Below are 23,965 nucleotides of genomic sequence, written 5' to 3' on the forward strand. Positions count from 1 at the left end.
GGGAATCGCCCACCTAAACTAACTCCACACACACCCTAACTATGAGAATATTAGAAGCACAATGAGAGAAGCAGGGTTCCATGCAAGGAGAAAGCAGAAAACACAGAAGTAGGAGAAGGGCTGGGGGGAGTGGCCAGCCCCCCACTCAGTGCTCCCTCTGCCCTGTGCTTCATATGCTGGGCCTCATTTCTGTCCACCACCAAGCCTGCCAGGCGGGTTTACTCCATCCCATGTTATGCACAAAGAACTGGAACTTGGGAGGGAAATTGTTATGAGACACAGCTGGCATTCAGATGCAAGGACCCTGGTCCCTTCACCTGCCACCCCCCGTGCCCGCCTCCTGCAAAACATCTGTACAGCTTGGAACACAGGTCTGAGCCCTCTGGTTCCAACCCCAGCACTCCCTTGGACAGAGTGCTCTCCTAAGAGACTGTGTGCATTAAATGGGACCAGAACTTTCAACTTTCATGTCACATCCACCTCCTTTGTAAGGACCCGCAGCACCTGGTTCATTGCTATGCACACACTAGGGGCTTAATAACGGCCTGCTTGTCTGGTGCTGTAAATTCAGGAGGTCAGTACCTGTAGCAAGCAATTTACAGAGAGAAGCTGGAAGCAGCTCCAACAGCTGGCAGGGGTCTGGGCACTGCTTCCAGCTGGGGTGGCCACACAAAGGGCACAGCCGTTCGCCCCCAGCCTCCTCTCACTGACAAGGAGCATCTCCTAAGTCCAGGTGAGAAATGCATGGTGGGGGAGGAAGCAGCAATGAGGACCCAATGTCAGCCCGCCTGCCGCTGGTGCCCTGGGGACCCTGCTCAGAGGGCATCACCGTGCCTTCTGACAGCCACGCGGGGACACAGGCAGTAGAGGATGCTCTTCTCAGAACTGCCACCTGGCCTTGGGAGGTTCTGACGTCTGCACCCTAGGAGGCTGCGATCGGCCTCCTCCAGGTGACCAGACACCTGGAGCAGAGCAGACCTCCACTCTGGAGGAAACTCAGAAGGCTTCTGATCCAGCCTCTGGCGAGCCATGGGGGAGGGTCGGTGGGGCAGGAGCGGGGCCTGGGAAGGACCTGGACACGTGGGCCCATCAGCCTAGAGGCCAGGTACGGAGAAGATTTTTTGAAGCACCAACGATCTTCCTGGCCATCTATGAGGCTTTTATGCATATGGCCCCATGACCCCTAAGCGTCCCCGTTTATTGCAGTCCCTGCACGTGGGGTCCAGCTAAGGAAGCAAACAGAACCCCTATCTGCTAGTTCCCAGCCATATGGCAAGTTCCTTGCTTTACTAAGGCCCAGTCCCCTGGTCTGTAAGGTGGAGCCATGAAGCCTCTGTTCCTTGAGATTGAACACGGTAAGGCACCCAGGACAATAAGCCCTGTGCTGCCCCATGCCATGGGGAAGGTGGTTATTATATTTTGGCCTCCTGCCTGACACCAGCCCCAGCACAAAGTCTGAGTCCGTGTGAAGGGGCGAGTCAGCTGGGGCCAGGGCCCCCCTGGGAGAACAGGGGTGAGGGGTGGAGACAGCAAGAACCAGTCCAACTTGGGATATATTTTGAAGGTGAAGTTGACAAGATTTACAACAGTGTGTGTGTGTGTGTGTGTGTGTGTGTGTGTGTGTGTGTGTGTGTGTAAGAGAAGCATCAAACCCAGCTGTGTTTGCCCAGAACAAGCAGGTAGCTGGTGGCACCATCTGCCAAGAGAAGGAACATGGGAGGAGCACAGTGGAGGATGAGGTGGCATCAGTGGTTCTTCTGGAGGATGTTGTGTTTGATGCACGACAGCCCGCCCCGGAGGAGCGGGGTGGCAGGAGCCCGGGGGCTTTGGGGGTGGGCCCGGATCTACCCATGGTCAGGGCCTGCAGGGTGGGCAGAAGCAGGCCCTGCACAGGATCCTGAGAGATGGTGTGGGGGGCCCTGCTGTCCTTTCAGGACATGGGCAGAGGGGGAGATAGCAAGGCAGACCGGGACTCAGGGCCAGACTGTCAGAGAAGCAAGGGTCTGCATGGCCAGAAACCGAGAGAAGGAGGTGCTTTGAGAAGGAAGAAATATGATCATTCGGGAGGTGGAGCAGGGCGCACCTAGGGAACTGACCTGTCTGGGGTGGGAGGGGGCCTGGAGAGGATCTGCATGGGTGGCAGGTGGAGAGGAAAGTTCAGGTGAATGCAGGAGGGGGAGATGTGGAGTCGGGAGGACCCTGACCTGCAGGGGTTCAGGGGTTCACCACTTGGAAGCCCGCACCCACTTCCCTTCTTCAGGAAATCAAGGCAGGAGTCCACGTGTCCTTGACCCTCACCGCACTTCAGACCAAGGGCAAATTGTCCTGCCTGCTGTTTTAACATTTTTTTTTTTTAGATTTTATTTATTTATTCATGAGAGACATACAGAGAGAGGCAGAGACAGAGGCAGAGAGAGAAGCAGGCTCCATGCAGGGAGCCCGGCATGGGACTTGATCCCGGGACCTCGGGAGACAACCTGACCCAAAGGTAGATGCTCAACTGCTGAGCCACCCAGGGATCCCTAACATTTGAATTTAAGATCATACATTAGGTTATGTTAAACTAAAACTATTTAACTACTACCTTTATTGGTGAGTCATGATAGTATAAAGGGATTAAAAAATAGGGCTTTGGTTTCGGGTGGCCTGGGCCCAACACTAGATTGCCTCGCACTCCCTCCACGGACTTGGGCAATGCAGTTCCCCCTGTGCCTCAGTTTCCAGAACTGCAGGAGAGAGGCTGGAGCGCCTTTGCTCACCTCAACATGGATTAGTGAGGGTGTGTGAGCAAGCTCGGAGCACTGGAGCCTTGCACACGTGTTGCTCCACTCTCTTTTCCTTTTACTATTAATAAAAATACACAAATAACCAGTTAATCTAGTTATTACTGAGTGACAAGTTAACCAACAGATTTAAATGTTAACAACATAATAACGACTGTTCTCGTTGTTCCCAATGAAAACAGCTAAGTAGTGACTACTAATAAAAGTGAACCAATCGGTGTAATTAGTATTAATGAAATAACATTCGATCCGTCCAAAACGATGGCGGCTACGCAGCTCTTGAACATTCTCCGTAATGACAATGATGGTGCATAAACAACCACTTAACCTAATTCTCATTAATAAAGGAATGGCAAATAGTTATTCCCAATAACCACCTAGTTCCAACTGGCAGAGATTCATGAAGCTGGATGGGATGTGAAGATGTGTGGAAATTACTTGCACAAATTAGCCTGGCAATCAGGCTGCTTATGTGGCTTGGAAATGTTTGCTGTTGAGGGAGGGGGTTGTTCATAATTTGTACATCTCCCCCCCGCCACCCCACTTAGGATGTGGCTCCCGGGGAGCAAAGCCATAATGACTACCTTCCCCAGCAGGGCTCCTGTGCAGAGACCCAGGCCCACAAGCCCACCTAGTCATCTCCAGGGCCAACCCCTCCCCCGGGCCACCGATTCAAGGGCCATCCGTCTTGCCTGCCACACCAAACGCCATCAGTTTCTGCAAATGCCTGACCCGATGAGACACAGATTTCCATTTTGCCTAAAAGGCTGCCAGGATATAAGAGCCACTGCCTCCAACATCATGAATGCATCTATTTATTCTGAAACATTCCAGCAGGTTAAGTTTTTTCATCTTGAAAAAAAAAAAAAAAGGCACCGAAAGCATCTTCCAGGATGCCAGCCGCCCTGGGGCCAGTGCACTCTGAGGTTGCTGAGCGGGCTCATCCCAGTACACGCAGAGCTAATTAAGCTCTGAGCTCCGTCTCCTTGGGTTTTACATGGGATCTGCATTCTTGTCTCACAGGTGGGTATAAAGAATAGTCACAATTATGTACGAACACTAAAGAGGGTGTCTTGACAATGGCAGAAATGAAACCCTTTATCTCCCTTCCTTCTTCTCGACAGAGCAGAAAAGATTCTCAGCAGAAGCAACCTTGATTTTCCAGATGGGTGTAGGCAGGAGCCACCTCTGGGCCCCGAGAGAGGCCGATTATCTCACCTCTCACCCAGAATCCAGCTCCCTGGACTGTCTTCTCTACCTGCAAGTCTCTCTGCCCCGCTAAGAGGTGGCTCCTCCGGGTGCATGCATGAAATCTGCATGGTGGCACCCAGATTTCACACGCCCTCTCCGATCCGCAGAGCTGAGTGTGGCACACAGTGGGTACTTACAGATAAATCCCTCTTGAATGGATGACCCAATGAATCACAAACAAGGGGGACTGTGGCAAAGCCCAGGAAAGGTGAGCATGCAGCTTGTCAAGAGGAGCGAATCAGAGGGGACGGCCGGGGGTGCCCCACAGCAACCTCCTCGTGTGGGGACGGTCGGCTGCAGTGAAGCATCAGGTCCACTGGGCAGTGATCCCATCAACGGTGCCAGCCCCTCCAGGCTCTACGTTGTCCAACTCTGAACCCTGAGATCCCCCATATCTATCAGATTTCCCTATTTCTGGCAAAAGTCCTGGAGAGCCCAAGCATATTTATATTACAGCACCCAGCTCAATGCCTGGCATTCGGTAAACATTCAATGAAGGAAAGCGATTTCAAAGCTAAACGTGAAAGAAATATATCATCCAAGGTAGCAGGAAGAAAAAAAAAGTTGTAAGTAGCGGCAAAAAAATGTAGCTTAAAGTAATTTGATGGAGCTTCATGTATGGTGAAATTTGAAATACAAGCTTTGCTTCTGGAAAGCAAGGTAATAAAACAAATGCAGAAAGCACTCTATTTTTCACCATTAACATCAAAACCCCACGGTGAATGTGGAATCTTTAGAAAACCGTGAATTATGATTGATTTTATACTCCCTTATCGCATGCTAGATCCGGACCTAACGGGAGGTGCCAGGATGAAGTCTGGGGAGGTGTGCAAGGCGCCCATCACTCACCAGGACGCTTTGAATGTCAGCGAGCAATAAAAGCTGGCCTCGGAAGCACAGAGAGCACCGTCTCCGGGGGGGTGCCTCCCTGCTGGTGCCTGATGGATGGAGAGAGTGGTGCCCCACGGATGGAGAGGGTGGTGCCCAGTGGCAGGTGGGTGCTGAGGCCCACGGCTTCACCACAGCTCAGGGGGCAGCCAGCGCGACCCATGACTGTGTGTCCCTACTCACTGCCACTGCTCCCAGGAGAACAGGGATAGGGTCCCCACTGGGTGCTCCTTGTGCCTCAGAGACCTCATCGCCTGGGCCACATCCCTGTTCTCTTCCACCACAATATGGCCCTCCCTTTTATTCCTTTTGGTATTTCTCACAAGTGGTGTAACTTGCCTCCAAAATGTCCTAGCCACCAGGTGGTGATGCTGGGATCAGAACCTGGTGTCTGACTCGGGGACCGTGCTCCCTCCCTTCATGGTTCTCTTCTCCTGAATCTACGGATCTGGGGAGGGTTAGGGAGAGGCCTTGATTCAGGAGCAAAGGGAGAGTGAACACCTGCACTCACCAGGCCCGGGCTCCCAACGCATGCTCACTGTGTCCACACTATAGGTACGGGGGACTGAGACGGTCTGGGCCCAAGATCCCCTAGGGAGCGAGGGAGGCGACTGCTTAGCAGCCAGCAGCCCTGAGCAAGTCTCTCTGGATCTGGGAGCCTTGCCCTCGATCTGGGAAATGATGGTGACCCTGAGTCGGCCCATCTGGCAGGTGGCTGTGGGGTCCCCAGGGGATCACAGGTGACTGTGCATGTGTGGGAGCGGGAAGCCCGACAAAGTGCGGGGCCTGAGGAACTGCCACAAAAGCAGAGCCTGAAGCACCAAGGGAGTGAGGGGAGCAAGGAGGAGGAGAGGGCCTCCAGGGAGCGAGACGGCACAGAGTGTGAAGGGGGCCCTGACCCCAGCATTTACAGAGGGGTAGACTGAGGCCCAGAGTCGGGGAGAGAGCTGGCCAACGTCACAGTGGATAGGGAGTCAGACACCAGAATGCAGGTGTGCGGTCTCCTGGAATAGCGTGATGGTTCTGGTCCCGTGCCGAGCCCCTTCCAACCCCGAATGCACGGTCCAGCCACCCCGTGCTTAGTGCGGTGAGCTCCAGCCAAACGCGGGCCTGTCCACACCTGCACACAGCCTGTGTCCCAAACCAGGTGTCTCTGCAGAGCTGAGCCCTGCCGGGAAGGCCCCTTCTCTGCCTCTGCCTGGCTGGCTGCACGCTGTCCATCAACAAACACCTCGTCTGGGGCGCCGCTCCCTGAATCTCACTGCTTCCCTTTCTCATCATGCTGGTTGGTCATCACCGTGTCACCCCTGTCTGCCCTCCCACAGATGGAAATTCCTCCAGGGGGGCAAACCGTGGCCGTTCTCCTAGCACAGGAGCAGGAGGAGGCCGAGGGAGTCAGTGGAGACGGGAGGACGAAGGACCCCCTGAACATTCCTTCTGATGAGGTGACCATACGAGACCGGTTACCAACCTGAGAACTGCTAACCGATCGCTTCTTCCGTCAGAGGAAGCAGCGTGGCTGGGGAAGGGCACGCAGGGGTGGCAGTTACCTGTGGCCCCAGCAGTCCAGGGGTTCCCGGCGGGCCCACTTCACCTTTCTTCCCCTGCGTACAAAAGAAGAAGCAAAGATTAACAGCAGGCAGGGAGAGCCCGAACCCGTGTAATAACGTGTCGGTGGAAATGCCCATCTTGATTTCTCAAGCTCGCTGGTCCACGGGTCGGGGGGGAGGGCCACCTGTCGGGATCCCCTCCTGAGAAGCAGTACGGGATTGGGGCAGGAGCCTCGGGCTCTGAGTTCAGGGAGGTTCAGCTTTGGCTCCCAGCTCGGTGACCTAAGTGGATTTGGCAACATGTGGCCTAAAGACACTTGAGGCATGTCTCCTTGTCCTGCCGTCTGCCACTCAGTTCCTTTCCCCGAAAGCAACTAATCCTACCAGATGTTGGCTCATCTGTCTTTCCAGAGGCGTGTTACGTGTAGGCCAGCATCACACACACACACACACACACACACACACTCACACACACGTTCCCTCCGTCCCCCCTTTTGTTTTCTCTACAAACTGTAGCACATCGTTCAGTCTGCTGGCTGCTTGTTTGCACGGAACAGCCGACTCGGGCGCGTCCCGCAGGAGCAGGTGGACAGGCGGGCTGTTCTCGCCACTACAGTGTTGACCCTAAGGGTGAAGTGGGCTGCACAGCCGGGCGGGTCGTTATGGCCTCTTCAGCTCTGCGGAGCCCTGGGTAGGGGATCTGCGACCCCTCTGTCCCCCACCGCTGAGGAGTGGCCCTGTCCCCAGGGCAGCGGGGCTACGCAGTGCTGCTGAGGGATCCCGCCTCCACGTCCCACGGCTGCCATGAGACAAGGTGCCTCTCCCATGGACGCGCCTCCGGGAGGCCGTTGCAGGGTCTCATCGATGCAGCTTTATTCCAGGCTCAAGGATTTTAGGGCTGCACAGGGGAGAAGGCTGGGTGAGCCGGAGGGAGTGGTCTCTAAGGAGCTGCAAGGCCTAAAACCTTGAGTCTCACACGTTCAACTCAGCCAGCTGGAGGATCAAGGCTCCGCCGTGGCCTCTGCCCCAAGGGCTCACGGGTTCATGGGGAGGCAGACCTGCACCCCTGAAATGACAGCGCTCCTGACACACACGGCATGGAAGGGCGCACACATAGCCCTGGAACTCTTAGGTCTGCTACAAGGTCTTGGGAGGACTTCCTGGAGGAGGTGCTGAACTAGCACTTGAAGAAGGAAGAAGTGTGTCCCCAGTGGGGCATGCATTCACTCGGGGGCAGGGCAGGCGAGTGGGAGCTGGGGCAGTGGGAGCAGCGCCTTGGCAGAGGATCTATGTGATCGTGATGCAGGGCTACAGGGCTGGGCCATGGCAAATGAGGTCAGCTGGGGGCCAGGAAGGGTGTTGTCGGTGCCCTGGGCCACAGGGAGCCACCCACGTGGCCAAAGATGTCGAGTTACCCTACAGCATGGTTGGTGTGTGCTGGTCCTGGAAGCAGCAGGAAGGACGGAGTGAGAGGCCAATCAAACCCGTTCCCAGAGCTCCCCGTGCCCAGTCACCTCCTGCCCCTGCACCACCCACCACCCTCCCTCACCACTGCCCCCGACGCTTCCCACCACCCCCCAAAGCAACCAGAATCACATCCTTAAAACAGAAATCAGGTTCCGTCTCCTCTGCCCAAATCACCGCACTAGTTCTCAACATGGAGCCCCATGTAACAGCCTCCCCTTCTTTCCACAACTGCATTCTGCTCCCTGCCCGGCTCATTGCCTCATCCTCTTCCCCTCATTCCAGCCACGCTGCAGTCCCTCCTCCAGGATGAACATGCCAAACGCACTCCCACCTTGAGGACTTTCATGCTCGGTACATGCTCCCCAGGCATCCGCACGGTCTCTGCTCAAAGGCCCTGCGTCCCCGTGTCGTCTCTGACCAGCCCAAGTCTGACCAGCTCTCCCGCCGCCACCTGCAGCCCCCGCCCTGCTGTCCTTCCCTTTGCTGGCATCACTACCAGGTACACCGTTGATGTACGGACATAGTTGGTCATCGCCTGCCCGCCAGTACTGGCTGCAAGCTTTCTGGAAACAGGGCCTGGCTCTGTTTTTGTTCAATGCTCTACCCTTGGGCCCAGGACAGAGCCCATCACGTGGTGGCAACCCAATGAATGTCTGGGGGCTGGATAAATTGCTGCTTCATGACCGATGCGGTCTTGAAGCAGGAGGATGGCAGGAGAAATGGCCATGAGGGGTGGGGAGGGGCTGTGCGAGGACCGGGAGGCACATCCTGGCACCTGTGGACTTGCAGAGAGAACAATTCAGAACCCCGGATCAGCAGGCCCCCGGGCCACGGAGCACATCAGCCTGGAGGTGCAGTGAAGCCTAGGTCAGAAGGCTCTTCTTGACACCCGTCAGGTGGAATTCCAAATGTGGTCCCAGACACCTTCAGAAATGAGCCAGGGCTGGAGGCATTTGTCTCTGCCTCCATCCAATCCTGCTCTGATGAATGCAAACATCGGGGAGCAGATCACAAGAGACCTAAGAGTTGCCAGCTCCCCTTCCTCAGGGAATGGAAGCCAGACATCTTCAATTTTGTATCTAGACAGGCACCCCCTCCATCTGCTGCCAGGTCATTCCACTGAGAGTCACGACTTATTTACAAGATGAATAAACCATTTTCCCTCAAGGTCAGTGGAATGGCCTGGTGAGTAGTCATCAGAATTCAGAACCTAGGCCAGCAAAGTAACTCTGTTTAGAGGAAGAAACAGAGAAATGGATCATTTACTGGTTGGTGGGAAAGGATCAGAGGCAAGCAGGAGGGATGCGTACGTCACATCTGGGTTGTGGTTGAGCAGAATTACTGACTGGGGGCTGGTTTCATTGGGGTGCATGCCAGTGTCCCTCCTCAGATGACCCACCACCTTTAGAGGCGGCTCCCCGTTTCCCTCAAGTTTGGGCACCTTGTGTAATGACATTGCTAACGTTCAGGGGGATGAGCCCCTGGGATGGTGAAGAAATCTGCCAAAGGAGTTGCTCTTAGGTCAGGGAAGTAAGATGTGATCTGGAAAAGGAGAATTATGGGGCAGATAGGAAGGGTCCAGTGGGGAAGACAGAAACATAAGCAAGTGCACCTAGAGAAGCAAACATCCCAGCTTTAGGGTTTTGGCAAGAAGGAAAAAAGTTAGAAGGTGGCAAAAGGTCAGAGGAAAAAACAGAAATTTGTGATTGTAGCTGCGATCAGAAGGTGACATAATCTTTCATGGGTCACCCATGAAAGGGCATCACCCACAGAAACATTAGTGTAACGTCTCTGGCTCTGGCCAGCCCCAGCACCCATGTTCATACCTTCTCCACCCACAGCATCTGGAGCTGCCCTCAGTGCACTTCAAAGTCTTCCTTCCTTCCTTCCCTCCCTCCTCCCTCCTCCCTCTTCCTTCCTTCCTTCCTTCCTTCCTTCCTTCCTTCCTTCCTTCCTTCCTCCCTCCCTCCCTCCCTCCCTCCCTTCCTTCCTCTCTCCCTCCATCCCTCCCTTCCATCTATCTGCTGTCCTGCCTGCAACCACATGAGCCAACCTTGCTCACATAGCCAGTCTCTTCCCTCCAGACTTTTCTGAGCCAACCTGTATCTTCCACAAATTTCATTACTTGTCTCTCTATATACCCTATGCTGGGAGGCGATTTTCCTAAAGGGAGAAAGTTCTGTCCGAGGTACTTCTCTAAAATGGTCAGCGGTTCCTCCTTACCTAAAAGCTGTGACATTTGAGCTGTTTTATTTGGAAATCAATGGCCCCTTGACTCTAACATGTCTTTTGATCTAGTGTCCAGCATCCACACTTCCCTCCCTAAGTGACAGCTCAAGCCAGCTGCTTAGCTTGACCCCAAACAACCCCCTCAGGACTCCTGGCCCCGGAGGCTCTGCTCACACTGCCACCTCTGTCTATAACACCCACACTCCATCTCAACTTGTCAAAATCCTACCCCTGGCCAGTGCCACCTCTTCCATGAAGCCCTAGGAATACTGAGAAATGTGACAAAAACATATTGAATATACAGAGTCCCTGGTGCCACTCAAGAGCTGATGAGTTGGAATTGCCAGGGATGGGGCACAAAGCTCTAAGTAAGTAGTTTTGAGGACTTGGCCACTCACCACAAGCAAAGGATCTCTCCATGCTCCTTCTTGACCCCCTTCCTCTACAATATTGAAAGAAAATGAGTTCAGAAACTAACGTGGGTGGGGAGGGCAAGCCACTTAACTTGCTGAGTCTCAGTTTCCTCATGCAGAAAATCATAATTATTGTAATTATTTGAAAAGATAGCAGTGGAAGAAATAATTCAATGTTTGAGGAAGTGCTTTATAAGGAATAATAAAGCATCATGCAAACATGACAGATCGCCGCAGGAATGGGGAGGAATAAGATGGTGGCTATGATGAAGAAGAAATGGTAATAACAGGATTCTAGCTCCTCTGAGTCCCTGAAGTGGGTAAGAGAAGGTGTGTCCAACAGATCCGGTTTCAAACCTGCTACCTCCCAGAAGTACCATAGAAATTAAATGAGATAATGTCCACAAAGTGCTTAACATTGGATCTAATATTAGGAAATGTACAGCAGCGGGGGTGGTGCTGGTGGCAGTGATAGTGACAGTTATGGTGGTGATGACGGTGATGGTGGTGGAGACAACAGTGGTGGTGGTGGTGGTTGAGGTGGTGAAGATGCTGGTGGTGGCGATGGTGATGATAATGGTGAAGGCAGTAATGGTGGTGGTAGTGGTGGTAGTCATAGTGGTAATAACAGTGGTGATGCTGGTGCTAATGATGCTGGAGGTGGCAATGATGCTGGTGGTAGTGGTGATGATAGCAGTGATGGTTCTGGTGGTGGTGGTCATGGTGTTGCTAGTGGTGGAGATCATGGTGGTTATGGTGGTGGTGGTAGTGATGGCGGTGATGATGGTGATGATTATGGTGGTGGTGGTGGTGATGATAATGATGAAGGCAATGACAGTGGTGATGGTGGTGATGACGGTGGTGGTGGTGGTAATAGTGATGGGGGTGATGGTTAAGGTGATAATAGTGGTGGTGGTGATTGTGATGGGCAGGGGTGAAGGTGGGAGCTCCAGCAGTGGCGGATGTAGCAGCAGCAGCTGCTACATAACCTCTGCATTCTGGACCTATAATCAGCTGTGGGGATTTGGGAAGTGCTGGCCAGAGCAAATTTTGCAGCAATAAAGAACTGTTTTACTAACAATAAGCCTATGTCTTGTCATTTTTCTTTTCCTCTCTTTTAAATTGCTACCCAACACAGTATCTGGGTAAGTGTTTGTAATTCATCATGAGGGCGGATTTTTTGAGCCATTCTGGATGCCAGGATGCTGAGCGGGACTGATATTTCCAAGGCTGCCTATCTGCCCATGGAGAAGAGGAAGCCCATAAATCCAGAAGAGCGGCAAGTCCTTCCCAGCCAGGACGAGTCAGCACAGCCGCGTGCGGGCCCGTTAGCAGCGGAAAGCATCGCTAGTGCAAGTGATTCTAATATGTGCCGTATGGTCTCTTGCTCAGTTCCTGTTCTCCAGGCCTCCAAATGTCAAAGATGATTATTTTCTACTGGTTAGAGCTGAAACCAGGTGCTCAGGGAAAACCTAGGGTGTCCTGACATAAACCCTGGCTCCGTGCCACAAAATGAATCAAACAGTGGCCTGTGATCCAAACGATGCTGTTACCATCTGGTAGAGTAGGGAAAAGCAAGGGGGAAAAAGGCTTTAAAACTTGAAAAGTAAAACAAATTTGACCCAGGTTGCCACTGACAAAAAGATCACCCTCGTTCCTCTCCCTCGAATTACGAGAAACAGGAGCCGACACGTCTGATCGCTTTCAGCCATTAGGGAGACCCTCAGCCCCGAAGGCAGTGGCCAGAGATTAGAGCAGTGCGCAACAACGCATCCTCCTGAGCTGGAACTGGTAGGCAAGAAGGTGCCCACCCCCCAAGGACCGCTAAGGTCCGGATGAGAATTGAGCCACTATTTGTTTATACTCCGTGTGACACAGAGCAGTTGGATTTACCGTTGTAAGTCTTGGTCTCCTCATTTGCAGAATGTGAGTAAACCTGCCCTATCTCACGGGATCCTCGCAAGAATTAGTGAGAGACAGGAGTGCAAACGGTTACCCAAGCACCTGCTGCGGATCAGCTCATCATGCAACCAGGGCTGTTTCCTTGCTACCTTGTATTAGTTCTGCACCTGTTACAGACTCTGTCTCAAAAATATATTCTGAAGGCGACAGACTCAATCAGGCACAACAGGAGACATGTGGAGATGGCCCCCTTGGGCATCCCATTTGGTAGGGCGCTTCTTCGGTTCTCGCCCATTGAAGGGAGACTCCAGAGGCTGTTGAAACCGTGATCAAAGGAACCAAAGGGATCATCACCGGCTTGTGGGAGAGGCAGCGACGAAGTCCAGAGTGACCTTGAGCAGGTCATCATCTGATCACCCTGGACATGACATTTCTCACCGTCCATCTCAGGGATCCCTCCCGTCATGATGATTTTATAATCTAGATGTTCCAAATTCTGCATTAAATGCAAATGCCTGATGACATAGAAGTCTCTTAAGCAAAGAAATCTCCACTTGGTTTTGTCCAGAAAAGAGGAAAGAAAACACGTAGGGTATTTCGGGTGGGACCCAGCAGCGCAGCACACAGTAACAGGGCAGCAAAAGTAAAGGTACAGACAGGACCGATCTCTTAAAACAGAGCACGCCCTGTGGAAGGTCCGGAGCCGGGTCCCGGCCCATACACATGCATGTGTATCTTATATGCTGGGATGTGTTGTTCACATACTCTCTATGTGTGTATTGAGATATATACATTTTATAAGTGGGAGGCACTCTTCTAAGATGCTACAAACACCCAGATAAAGAGCGTTCTCACAGGCATACATTCTAGTGAAAACAAAAACAAACACATGCCCAAATAAGAAAAATACAGTTTGCTGCAAAAACTAAAACAGGATGGTGTGAACGCAGCAAGATGATGTCTACTTTGGGGTGAATGATTAGGGCACGGAAGATTGTTTTTTTATTATTATTATTTTTTAAATCAACCCTGTGGATGCTTTTGAGTGTCCAAGTGCTTCAGTGGCCTTGAGCCAGGCTGGTTCTACTTCCAGAACATTCCGGGTTCAGGTGCAACTGCAGCACTGGCTGCTTCAGCTACGTAGCCGTGCTCCCCATCAACCTCTCCCTGATGCCTGGCTCAGACAAGCAGGAGGGAAGCAGAATCTCAGAAAGACAAACAGGGTGTAGCACCTCCCCACCACCCCACCCTATCTAAGGCAGGGAGCCCAGCCTGGGGAGGAAGGCCTAACACCCCACACTGGGGTGCCTTGTGTGCCACAGCTCTGCAGGGTGGCATCTGGGGGTGGGGGTGCCCGGCTCCTCATCCTCCCATTTCACTATGTCATTGTGGAAAAATACCAGCTTTGTCCAAAATTAATGTGTTTACCTTGCCGGGGATTACACTGTCTGCCTGTTGCTAATCTCTAAAATAAAGGGCCGGATCGCTTTCCGCAGCCTGTCTATTAACCTCAGCGTCTCAGTCCCTGGGTCCCGAGGCTTGTCGTGGTCTTGTCTCTTCCCTCTGCCAGCCTGAGCGTGTGCCCCGACACCAGGGAGTGAGGTTTCGGTTGAGGTTGATGAGGAGGAAATGACAGGTCACCGTGAGGGAGGGAGAGGGAGCTAATTTTCTGAGTAAGTCATTCTGTCTCGGCTTCTTCTGACTCAGCCAGAGACGGACTGAGCAGGAAGCTGCTGCCGAGCCCACAGTAACATCAGGATTTGCCTCTACCCACAGGTGCAGCCATCGAGCTAGCGCTACCACGGGATGCAACTCAGCCCGAGCCATAAGCTTGCGGAGGGCCACCACAGGGCCACGGGTCCTGGGACACGCACTTGGGGTCGCCGGCTCCATCACGAGAGGGAGGAGGAGGAGGGAGGAGCCCTCCTCCGTGCTCCCTCCTGGAGCACTTGCCGTGAATACACCGCCCTCCCTGTGGCCCTCAGCTGGGTCTCCTGTGCGGGACCCCACGTGTCCCTGCCGCCTGGCACACCGTGGGGCTGGGATGGGTGCCCCGGTAGCCCCTGTCCCTGGTCTGGGCCGCCACCCTGCCTTCTGCTCTCTGTGGCCATCTCCCAAGTGGCCTTCCTCCCCTGCAGTCCATTGTCAACACAGAGAGGCCAGATGGATGCATTCATGCAAGCCGGTCACTCCGCTTCCCCATACCCCAAATCCTGCAGCAGGCAAACTGCGGCCGGAAACATGGGCGATGACGGTCAGGGGAATTCCAAGCACAAAATGCATACGTGGTGACACTTTTCCATCAGCCTGGGTTGGTTTCCTTTCTTTTGTTTCCTTATCTTCGAGAGGGAATGATGTAATGAGCTTTGGGGTCACTTTGAACGAGCCCGCGGGGTGGTCAGGGCTGACAGAAATTAAGCAAGTTGGCCAATGACGAGGTGCGTGTTGAGATGCACGTGGAGCATATTGCTACTCTTTCTACTTGTGTATCCTTTTTTCCATACTAACAGTCTTGAAAACATATTCAGTAGCCCCACGTTTTCCTCCTAGTAAAAGCCCAAATCCTCACAAAGGCCCCCCAAGCGATGTGACCATGTGATGCGGCACCCGGTTCCTCTGACTGACCACCTCCCGCCGGCCCCAGGCTGCCTCCGGCGCAAGTCTCTGCTCACACACCTGCCTGTGTGGCCGCGGCCTCGGGGCCTCAGCTACCTCCTCCACCTGCCGTGCACCCCTTGGGCTACCAGCCTGGCCAGCGCCCCATGTCGGTCCTCCTGCAAGCCCGCCCAAACTGCCCTTGGCCACCGGCCCTCCCTGCATCATGTAAGCGCTAAGGTGATGGTTCTCCTTCCTGGAGAGGAGGTAAACACCAGTGGGCAGGGATCTCCAGCATCCTCACTGAAGGATCCCACTGCCTACAGCACCACCCAGCACCCGGCACCTGGCACCCAGCACCTGGCACCCAGGAGATGCTGTGGAAACACCTGCTGGATGGATGACCCTGTGGAGAGAAGGAGAGGGTGGGAGGGAGGGGTGAGGATGGGAGGGGTGCTGGCGGAAGGAGAAGGAGAGGGATGGGTGCAGAATCCCCAGGAGGATGATGCTGGCTGAGTCTGAAGGAGAGAAGCCCCAAGCTGGAGAACAGCGAGCACAGATAAAAGCTGAGGGCAGGAGCAAGTGTCCTGAGGCAGGACGTCCTCTCTGGGGGGCGCTTCCCGAGTCTGCATCACCCTCTCCTGTGCTGTGGGAGCATCAGTTCCTGCTGAAATGCACAGGCTCTCACAAGGCCTGCTCAGACACCCCCTTCCCTGTCTGCCCGGATCCCTCCCTGCTGAATACCTCGTGGTAACCCCACGAGGCATCTGGGTTATCTGTCCACATGTCTCTAGTCCCTCAGGCTGTCGGCTCCTGGTGGTTGAGACAGCAATCTCTTCAGAGATTCCCAAGGCATTTAACCGAGGGCTCCTGCCTCCCAAGAGCATGACGTGAGCTTTGCAGACAGACACACGGGAGACCAGAAGATACCAGGCTTTGGAGAGACACAGTAGTGGGTGTGCCTCCCTGCGAGGCGGCCGGTGGTGCTGTTCTATCAGAGGCCGCCCTTCCTCTGTGCCAAGGGGGACAACAAACACTGTCCTAGGGCTGCTGAGGTCTGGCACGTGGAGCTCAGCACCTCAATGCATACCACTCCCCTCCACCCTGGCTCCTTTCCTGGGTCTCCAGGTTCATCCCTCAAAGCTCCATTCTGGGTGCATGCACCCAACTCTTAAGGCCCTCCGGCCAGAGTAAAGGTTGGAATGGGCTAAGAACCCCACCACACGGGCAGCTGGTGTTCCACTGAGGGGTAAGAGGTGTTTCTGGGGGTGACAACAGCTATCCTGGGGGCCACATGAACCCTCCCTGGGGTGCCAGGAAGTCACGGCCAAGGAAGCGTGGGCCTCGACCAGCAAGCTCCGAGCGAGAGGTGTCCTCTCCCCCTTTTCATAAGAGTCGATCCGAAAGAAATATAGTTAAAAAAAAATCAAAAACCCTTTGCATCATCTTTGTCATCTTCGCATCAAGAGTTCCACTCAGCATCTAATTCTACGTTAGGAAAAGTAATGTTTGCAGCGGCTCAGCCCAAGACGAATTAAGGTTCACCCAAACGTCAGTTACATAATGTACAAAGATTGCTGTTTTGTCTTAAAAGACCATGTGTGAGCATGTAGGGGAAGTGGGAGTCATGCCAGTTGCCACGTCTCGCTGCCCACCAGGGGTGCAGCCCCAACCTGAGCACGTTTTCTTCCCCAAACCAGGCCCGCGGGGATGCCTTCTTGTAACAGAGTAAACACGCTCAGAGAGGGCAGGTGACTTGAAGAGTCACCCAGCTGCTCAGAAGTCGGGCCAAGCTTCAAACCCAGGTCTATCCTGCCACAAAGTCCAGGCTCCCTGCATTATACAGATGAGAAGGCAACCTGGCTTTGGCCGGGAAACTGAGGCCAGGGCTGGTGATGCTCAATGGGACGTGGCATGTCCACGTTCTTCTCCTGGGTAAGTGGCTTCCCACCCTCCCACCTAACCCGTGCGCCACCCCCCCACGACACCTTCCCACAGGTCAGCTAGCTTTCCACATAAGTTCCTCTTAGAATCTTTAGGGTTTAAGGCAGTTACAAAGTGCAGAAGTGCTTGGAAACCAAAGAAGGAAGTTCATCAGGGCATTAGGCAGGTTGGAGTCTGTAGAGTCATAAGGGCAGGTCACCCAGTTTCAGAATTGAGGCTATAAAGAATGATGAGAGGGTGGGTCCAGCCTGCTTGCACAGAGGAAGCCACAACGCAGCTGTAATGCTGTCCACCTCGCTGAGCTCGAGAAGCGCCAGGCTGGAGGGGCCACAGGGGGCCTGGAGAGCCGCTGCCAGATGCAAGGCCCCCGTTCCTGCTCATCCGTCAGGGGCCGCCCAGCCTCTGTCCGAACACCCCCAGGGGCAGTGAACGCACCACGTCCAGGGGCTGCCCACCCCCTTTGGCAGTGCTGTCCCCTCGGACAGTCTCTATGTGAACCAGTAAGAGATGCTACAGGCTGGAGGTCAGCAAACATTGACTTGAGACCCTACTCTGTGCCTGGAATCCTGCTAGGACCTGGGGACATGGAGTCGGGGGGGTCAGCCTCAGTCATCCTGGGGACTCCGAAGAGGGCCCCTAACCCAGGTGTACTTTTCCAACCCCCCGTCTTAAACCACAGTACACCGTGTCAGGAGCTGTGCTTAAAAAACCCATAAGGTATGTATAATCTGCATAAAAAAGTAAGGTGCTTCATTAAATTAAATTAGATTAAGTTAAATTACATGGAATACCATGAGATATTACGATATTCAATAATGATACGGATGTTTAAAGTAGCTAATAGCCTATCGGCAGCTCTCTATCCTTTTCCTTGCCCCGAGTTTTAATTCTTTCTTGGGGATTTAGCTCAAATATTACCTCTTTGAAGAAGTCCCTGCTGCCCTGCAGGCCGGATCAGTTGCCCCTTCTCTGTTTTTTTATTTTTTTTTTCCTCAGCACTGGGCTTCCTTCTGCTGGGGCTCTGATCACACAGGGCTGTGAGGTTCCACATACATGACTCCCAACAGCCGACAGCCTCATCTCCACATCCCCAGGACTCATCTCCAGGCTGAACTCGGAATGGACCCCCCACCATGTCTGATGAACTAAATCTAACCCTCAGATATGCTTCCAATATTCCCATAAAGCTCATGAAACTGGCACCATGACCTCTGAGCCGCTGAAATGGGGGCCCCAGGGCGGGTGAGCTGGGGATGGGAAGGGAAAGACTTGTCACTCACCCGGAGACCTTGCAAACCAGGGGGTCCATCCTTGCCTTCAGGACCCATCAGGCCCTTTAGGAGCAGCAGAAAGGAAAAAAAAAAAAAAGAAACAATGGTCAACACAGAATTTAACACCACACGTTGTACTTTGCCTTCTCATGCTCGTTGGATTGGAAAATCCCATCTTGTTTCAATGAGGAGACAGGGAGTTCAGGAGGGAAAAAAGTTCTGTCCCTGCAAATCTGTAATACCTTAAAACATGTGCACCTATCTGGCCTGATTAAGCATGTTTAGCAACCAAGAGGTAGGCGACATCATTCACATTTTGAAGATGTACACAGTAGGGGTCAATGTCTTGCATTTGTGCTTCGAGTAAAGCATACACAAAAGAAGCATCTGGAACCCAATGTCTTTAGCTGTGGGCCTAGTGCCATTCCCCTGTATGTTGCTGGCTCAGCAAGAACTAGCTTGGGTTCTGTGACTCGGTCAACAGTGATATACAAAACAGGACCGTCTGGACAAATAAATTGAATCGTCTAGGAAAGATCAGTTTCATTTTTTTTAAGGATTTTATTTATTTATTCATGAGAGACACACAGAGAGAGGCAGAGACACGGGCAGAGGGAGAAGCAGTCTCCCTGTGGGGAGCCAGATGTGGGACTCGATCCCAGAACTCCGGGATCACACCTTGAGCCCTCAGCTCAACCGCTGAGCCACCCAAGCATCCCAAAATATCAGTTTCAATGGAGCAAGGAACACTGGTGCATGAAGGGGTCCTACTGACCCGATCCTTCAAATCCTACCCCCCCACAAGACCTCCCCACATATCTGCTGCATGGCCTCAGCCAAGTCACGTGGCATCTGTGAACCTCAGTTGGCTCATCTCTAAGGTGAGGGTGATACATCTACCTACCAAGTGGCTTTGGGGACCACATGAGGAACGGATACAAAAGCCCCGATGGAGCACCCACCCAGACCTCCTGACTGCACCCTGATTGAGCCCCATGTGACGGCTGCTCAAGGGAGTGGGCAAATGAGACCCTCAGCTCTGTGCTGTGATCATCAACTTCCTGGGTGAAGCTCCCCCTCCGCAATCCCATTTCTTCAATGAATATTATCATACAAAGAGCTCCTATGGCTGAGTTTTGCATGACTGTTAAGGAGCTGGACTGGATTTCCATCCAAATTATTTTCTCTTAAGAACGCCGTGGAAACAAACACGTAGATGGAAAGCCTGCAGGAACTACAGGCCTACATCTCCCTTCCTCGCAAGGATCATCCTACTGAGCTCAGGGCACACAGTGAGGGAAGACCCTGTGAGTGAGTGACATTTCCTGGAGCATCAACAAACACCTCACACTTGATCTGAGCGTGCAGCTCGCCCTTCATTATTACGCTCGACCAGACGTTGATAAAATGGCCAGAGCCTGTCTCATCTCCAGCGGGTGGGTGGTGGGGTGGGGGAGGATGAAAGCCGCCTGCCTCCTGGACCGCTCCGGCATTTGGATGCAGACTGCTGCACGTTGTTTTCCATTTAGAGAAGGGGATACATTTTCCTCTCTCTGGGACTGCTGAACACAAATTCCAAAATTTTCCATTCTCTACAGAAGTCACCGAAGCCAGCTTCTCGGTTTGATTCAATCCAATGAATATTTAGGGAGCAACTGCTCTGCGGAACACCCCGGGCCAGGTGCCGCTGGGGATTCAAAGCAGACAGACATGGCAACGATGCGGGTCCTGGGCTTAACAAGCCGCCCAGAGCACCGCTTCGCACGTTAGCTCATGCGGCCCGCACGGCACCGTGGTGCGCGTGATGCTGCTGACGACGGCGATGACGAGGTCCAGATACGAATAAAGCACAAGAAGATCGGAGAGGATGAGTAACGTCAGCAAAGACACAAAGCTACTGGGTGGAAGACCTGGGATGTGAGACCGGATGTTGCAGCTCCATCCCAAGCGCCATCCTTCTGTGCCGGTGGTGCTCTCCGTGAGCTCACCCTGCGGTCAGCCCCACTTTCCTGCCCGTCCTGATTAGCTGTCGTGGGGCCACCGCTATACAAGCATGTACTGGCAAGTCCCCACCGTGAGATAAACTGCATTCAGAGAGGGGCCTTTGGAACCTTCCAGTCCTGGTCCCTCCTCACTGGTCTCCCGCCCCCTGCTCCCCAGGTTCTGGGGCAGGCTGTTATGTTTCTGAGCTCTCTGCAAGGGAATTCCATCACCCACAGTGGGTCCCGCTCTGGGCCCCATCCTAGGGAGAGCACCTAGCATGGAGGGTAGCCTCAGAGCATCGAATGGCCCCATCCTGGGCCGCAGGGCTGCGGCACTCTGGGTGTGTGACCATGCCAAGGGTTTGGACCTGTCCTTGTCCCGAACGATGACCACAGGAAGGACACACGCAGGAAATCACATTAATCATCTTAATTAATCATTAATCATCACAAGTGCTTACTCACGGTTCCTCCTTTCCTATCTCCTTCATCCAACCAGGAGATCAGCCCATGTGTTCTCCTCCCTCTACCTCCAGCATTAATATTTGGCCACAAGTGTTTAAGGTTTCTTCCTTCTGGGCCCACCCTCCTCATCCATCATAAGGAAATCCGCATAAAGGGGAGGAGGATCCAGAGTGAGCCATCAAGAAGCATGCCTCAGGGTCAAGCAGGGCTAGGCACCGTTAGCTTCTTATCCTTAGCGGGGGCCATGAAGGAAGTAACTCTCCTTTGCACATTTTGGGGGAAGTATCGCTGCATTGTGCACTCATGGGCTTGACAGTCAGACACGTGTGGATTCCGAGGTCAATTTTGCTTCTTAATAGCTGTGTGACTATGTACAATCCACTCTGTAGCTCTGCACCGAGGTCCTCATTGGCAAAACAAAAATAATGCCTTCACCCTTGCAGATGTGACATGCATATGTTTGCATGGAAGAATATACTATAGTGTAGGGGGCGCCTGGGTGGCTCAGTTGGTTGAGTGTTGGACTCAGGTCATGATCTCAGGGTTGTGAGGTCAAGCCTCATGTCGGGCTCTGTGCTTGGTGGAGAGTCTGCATGAGATTCTCTCCCTCTCCCTCTGCCCCTCTCCCCCAAAGTAAATAAATAGATCTTAGATAGATAGATCGATAGATCAATTGATTGATTGATAGACAGTATAGTATAGACTTTCAGCACTTGCCCATTACAGATCTGAAATACATATGCACGTATGCCCAGAGATCCAAACATGAGAGCACACCACACTGCCTGCCTCTTCTACTGTAAATCTGCCAACGGTTATCATAATGGTAGGGAGCTCCGGAAAACCAAGCCTTAGGAGATTAAGTAAGACATCCAAGGTTACAGAGACAGAAGGTAGCTCTTCTGACCTGAACTTTCTTGGTGTGAAATTGCTCTAATCACACTAGAATCAAGCATCTGCTAGATTTCTTCTAGCTTTATCCCAACGAAACCATACAGACTTATCCCAATGAGGAATGGGGCCCTGATGGCCTCATATCAATTTGATTTATGGACATTTCAAAATAAGAGTTGTCTTATTTCCTTCGATAAAATACGTTAATTTGAAAGGAGCCATGGCATGTTGCCAGGAGGAGCATGGTATAATCATTGACCTGTGGAATTGACTGTATGCTCATTAATTATCCTTAGTATCTAAACTCACAACACTGAATGATCAGAGTCCCTCTTGCAGGGCGTCTTCCCAAATGGTTATTTACATATGGCTGAATTTGTTACAGTAGAGAACCCAAAGGCTGAAGCCTTCCCGGCCACTGCAAAGTCAGTTTGAATCAGAAACACAGGAGGAGCAAATATGCCCTGGAAAAGATTCGCCTGGCACCTCAATGTCAATGCTCTTACCCCAGTTTATCTAAGAGGAAACCAAGGAGTGCCAGTCTGGCTCAGTCGGTAGAGCATGTGACTCTTGATCTCAGGGTTGTGGGTTCAAGCTCCACTAGACTGGAGTCTACTTTAAAAAAAAAAAAAAAAAGGAACCTAAAAAACCAGACTGTGTACCAGAAACCCCACTCACAGCCTTTTTAGGACCTGGGGGCTGGGGAGGTGGGCTGCCTGGGTTTCAATTTCAGCTCTGCACTTGCTAACTGTCTGATCTGTGGCCGTTAATGGGAAGTTCACTAATCAGGGCTCAGCTTGCTCCCTCACATGCTGGTGACACCACCACCTATTACCTGGAGTGGGGGGGGCGGGGGTGGAACCAGCTTCTGCAATGCCACAGAGCTCAGTAGGGGAAAACCACTGGTTTCCAGACCTAGAGGTGTTCAGAGCAGAACCCGGGCTGGGAGGGTGACTTACCGGAGCTCCTGGTGGCCCAGGTGGGCCCTGGTGACCCCGTGGTCCTGGAGCTCCCTGGTAATAGAAGCCAAATATGCATTAGTCATGGCTCCCTCTTCCCCGTGACTCATGACCCTTTGCTGACTCAGAGTCTACATCCAGGGTTCCCAAAAGGAGCCCAGAGATACAGAATGGGGATCTGCATTCCTGGTGCAAAATCAACTTGACCCATCTCTGGAAGGTTCCATCTGAGTCCATAAGCAGCTTCAACCCTATGGCTGTGGCCTTTCTACCTCTGCCCCCACCTAGAGCCCCACAGGGGGAGGACCCGCGTTCCCCTTACCTGCTCGCCCTTCAGACCCTCTCTCTGCACCTGTATGACAAACCACGCGTCAGCAAAGGTGGTGACGTTTTCCCAACAGCCACTCCCCACAGCTTCATCGGGGGTATTCACACAGCCTGCCGTAATGCAGGAACTTCTCAGATCGTACCCCATTTTTAGTGTTGAAAGCCCCGTATCTGGCTCGAGTGGTCAGATGAGCTCCTCCTCATTTCTAGAGGCAAGGACTCTCCCAAACACCCAATTCCATCAGCGTCAGTCTGCGATTCCAGCCCCCCTGGGATGCCTGGACACTTACCACAGAGCCCGGGACACCAGGAGGACCTGCAGGCCCCACGTCACCCTGCACAGAAAAATGACAGACATTTCAATGGCGTACTTTCTGCCACCTTCCTCTGCCGGTCCCCACCCCTCTGGGGCCCTTGCTTATCTACCCAAGGTCCACGGGACCACTTCCTCCTCCATGCTCCACCTCATGCTGCCACCATGCTGGGTCTTTCTCCCTCCTCTCGGATTTTCTGGGTCTAATTCTTATCTCTGTATCAAGACCAAAGAGGCCTTATTGCCCCTTTTGGGCACATCCTGCCCAGGGCCTACATCTGGTTGCTGCTCTCACAGCTGTTTCCTGCTCGAGAGCACCTCTTGTTCCACTAGCACATGCTCGTACCAGGCACCAGACTGGACATAGCCAGCATGGCGACTACACCTTATGGCGCATCCTTTGTGCCAAGTCCCTGGTTCAGCACGTGGTCAGCATTCAATGTCTATCACATATGTAACCCATGCTGTGATCACTCCCATCTGTTTTCACCAAGTCATGATGTACCAAAGACTTGCTTCGTGTCCCCTTCCCCATGACCTCCGGATCACCTGGCCTACGATGGCTGTGGGTACATCACATTTCCAGGGTGTGAGCTATGTCTTGGTTCTGTGTGGGGCATATTTGTTGACTGTGGCAACAGAAAAATCTTCACTGCTACAACCTTCATGCCCCATGGCTAAACAAGAGCATGATTTGCCGCCAATGTCCTTACACATGACTTGGGGACCAAG

At 53.0% G+C, this 23,965-nt stretch overlaps 1 protein-coding gene across 7 annotated transcripts in view; it reads right to left on the reverse strand.

Moving 5' to 3' along the window:
* Positions 1-23,965, reverse strand: part of COL22A1 (collagen type XXII alpha 1 chain) — a 260,852-nt gene that overhangs the window by 118,332 nt on the left and 118,555 nt on the right. For all 7 annotated transcript variants that reach the window (XM_072774627.1, XM_072774624.1, XM_072774626.1 and 4 more), the window contains 5 exons: positions 23,211-23,255; positions 22,916-22,945; positions 22,594-22,647; positions 18,303-18,356; positions 6,473-6,526 (listed from right to left, as the gene is read on the reverse strand). In XM_072774627.1, the coding sequence (XP_072630728.1) occupies positions 6,473-6,526; positions 18,303-18,356; positions 22,594-22,647; positions 22,916-22,945; positions 23,211-23,255 (237 nt within the window). The remainder of the gene's footprint in view (positions 1-6,472; positions 6,527-18,302; positions 18,357-22,593; positions 22,648-22,915; positions 22,946-23,210; positions 23,256-23,965) is intronic.

The sequence above is a fragment of the Canis lupus genome, chromosome 14 (assembly GCF_048164855.1).
Source record: "Canis lupus baileyi chromosome 14, mCanLup2.hap1, whole genome shotgun sequence".
In the NCBI taxonomy this organism is placed as follows: domain Eukaryota; kingdom Metazoa; phylum Chordata; class Mammalia; order Carnivora; family Canidae; genus Canis; species Canis lupus.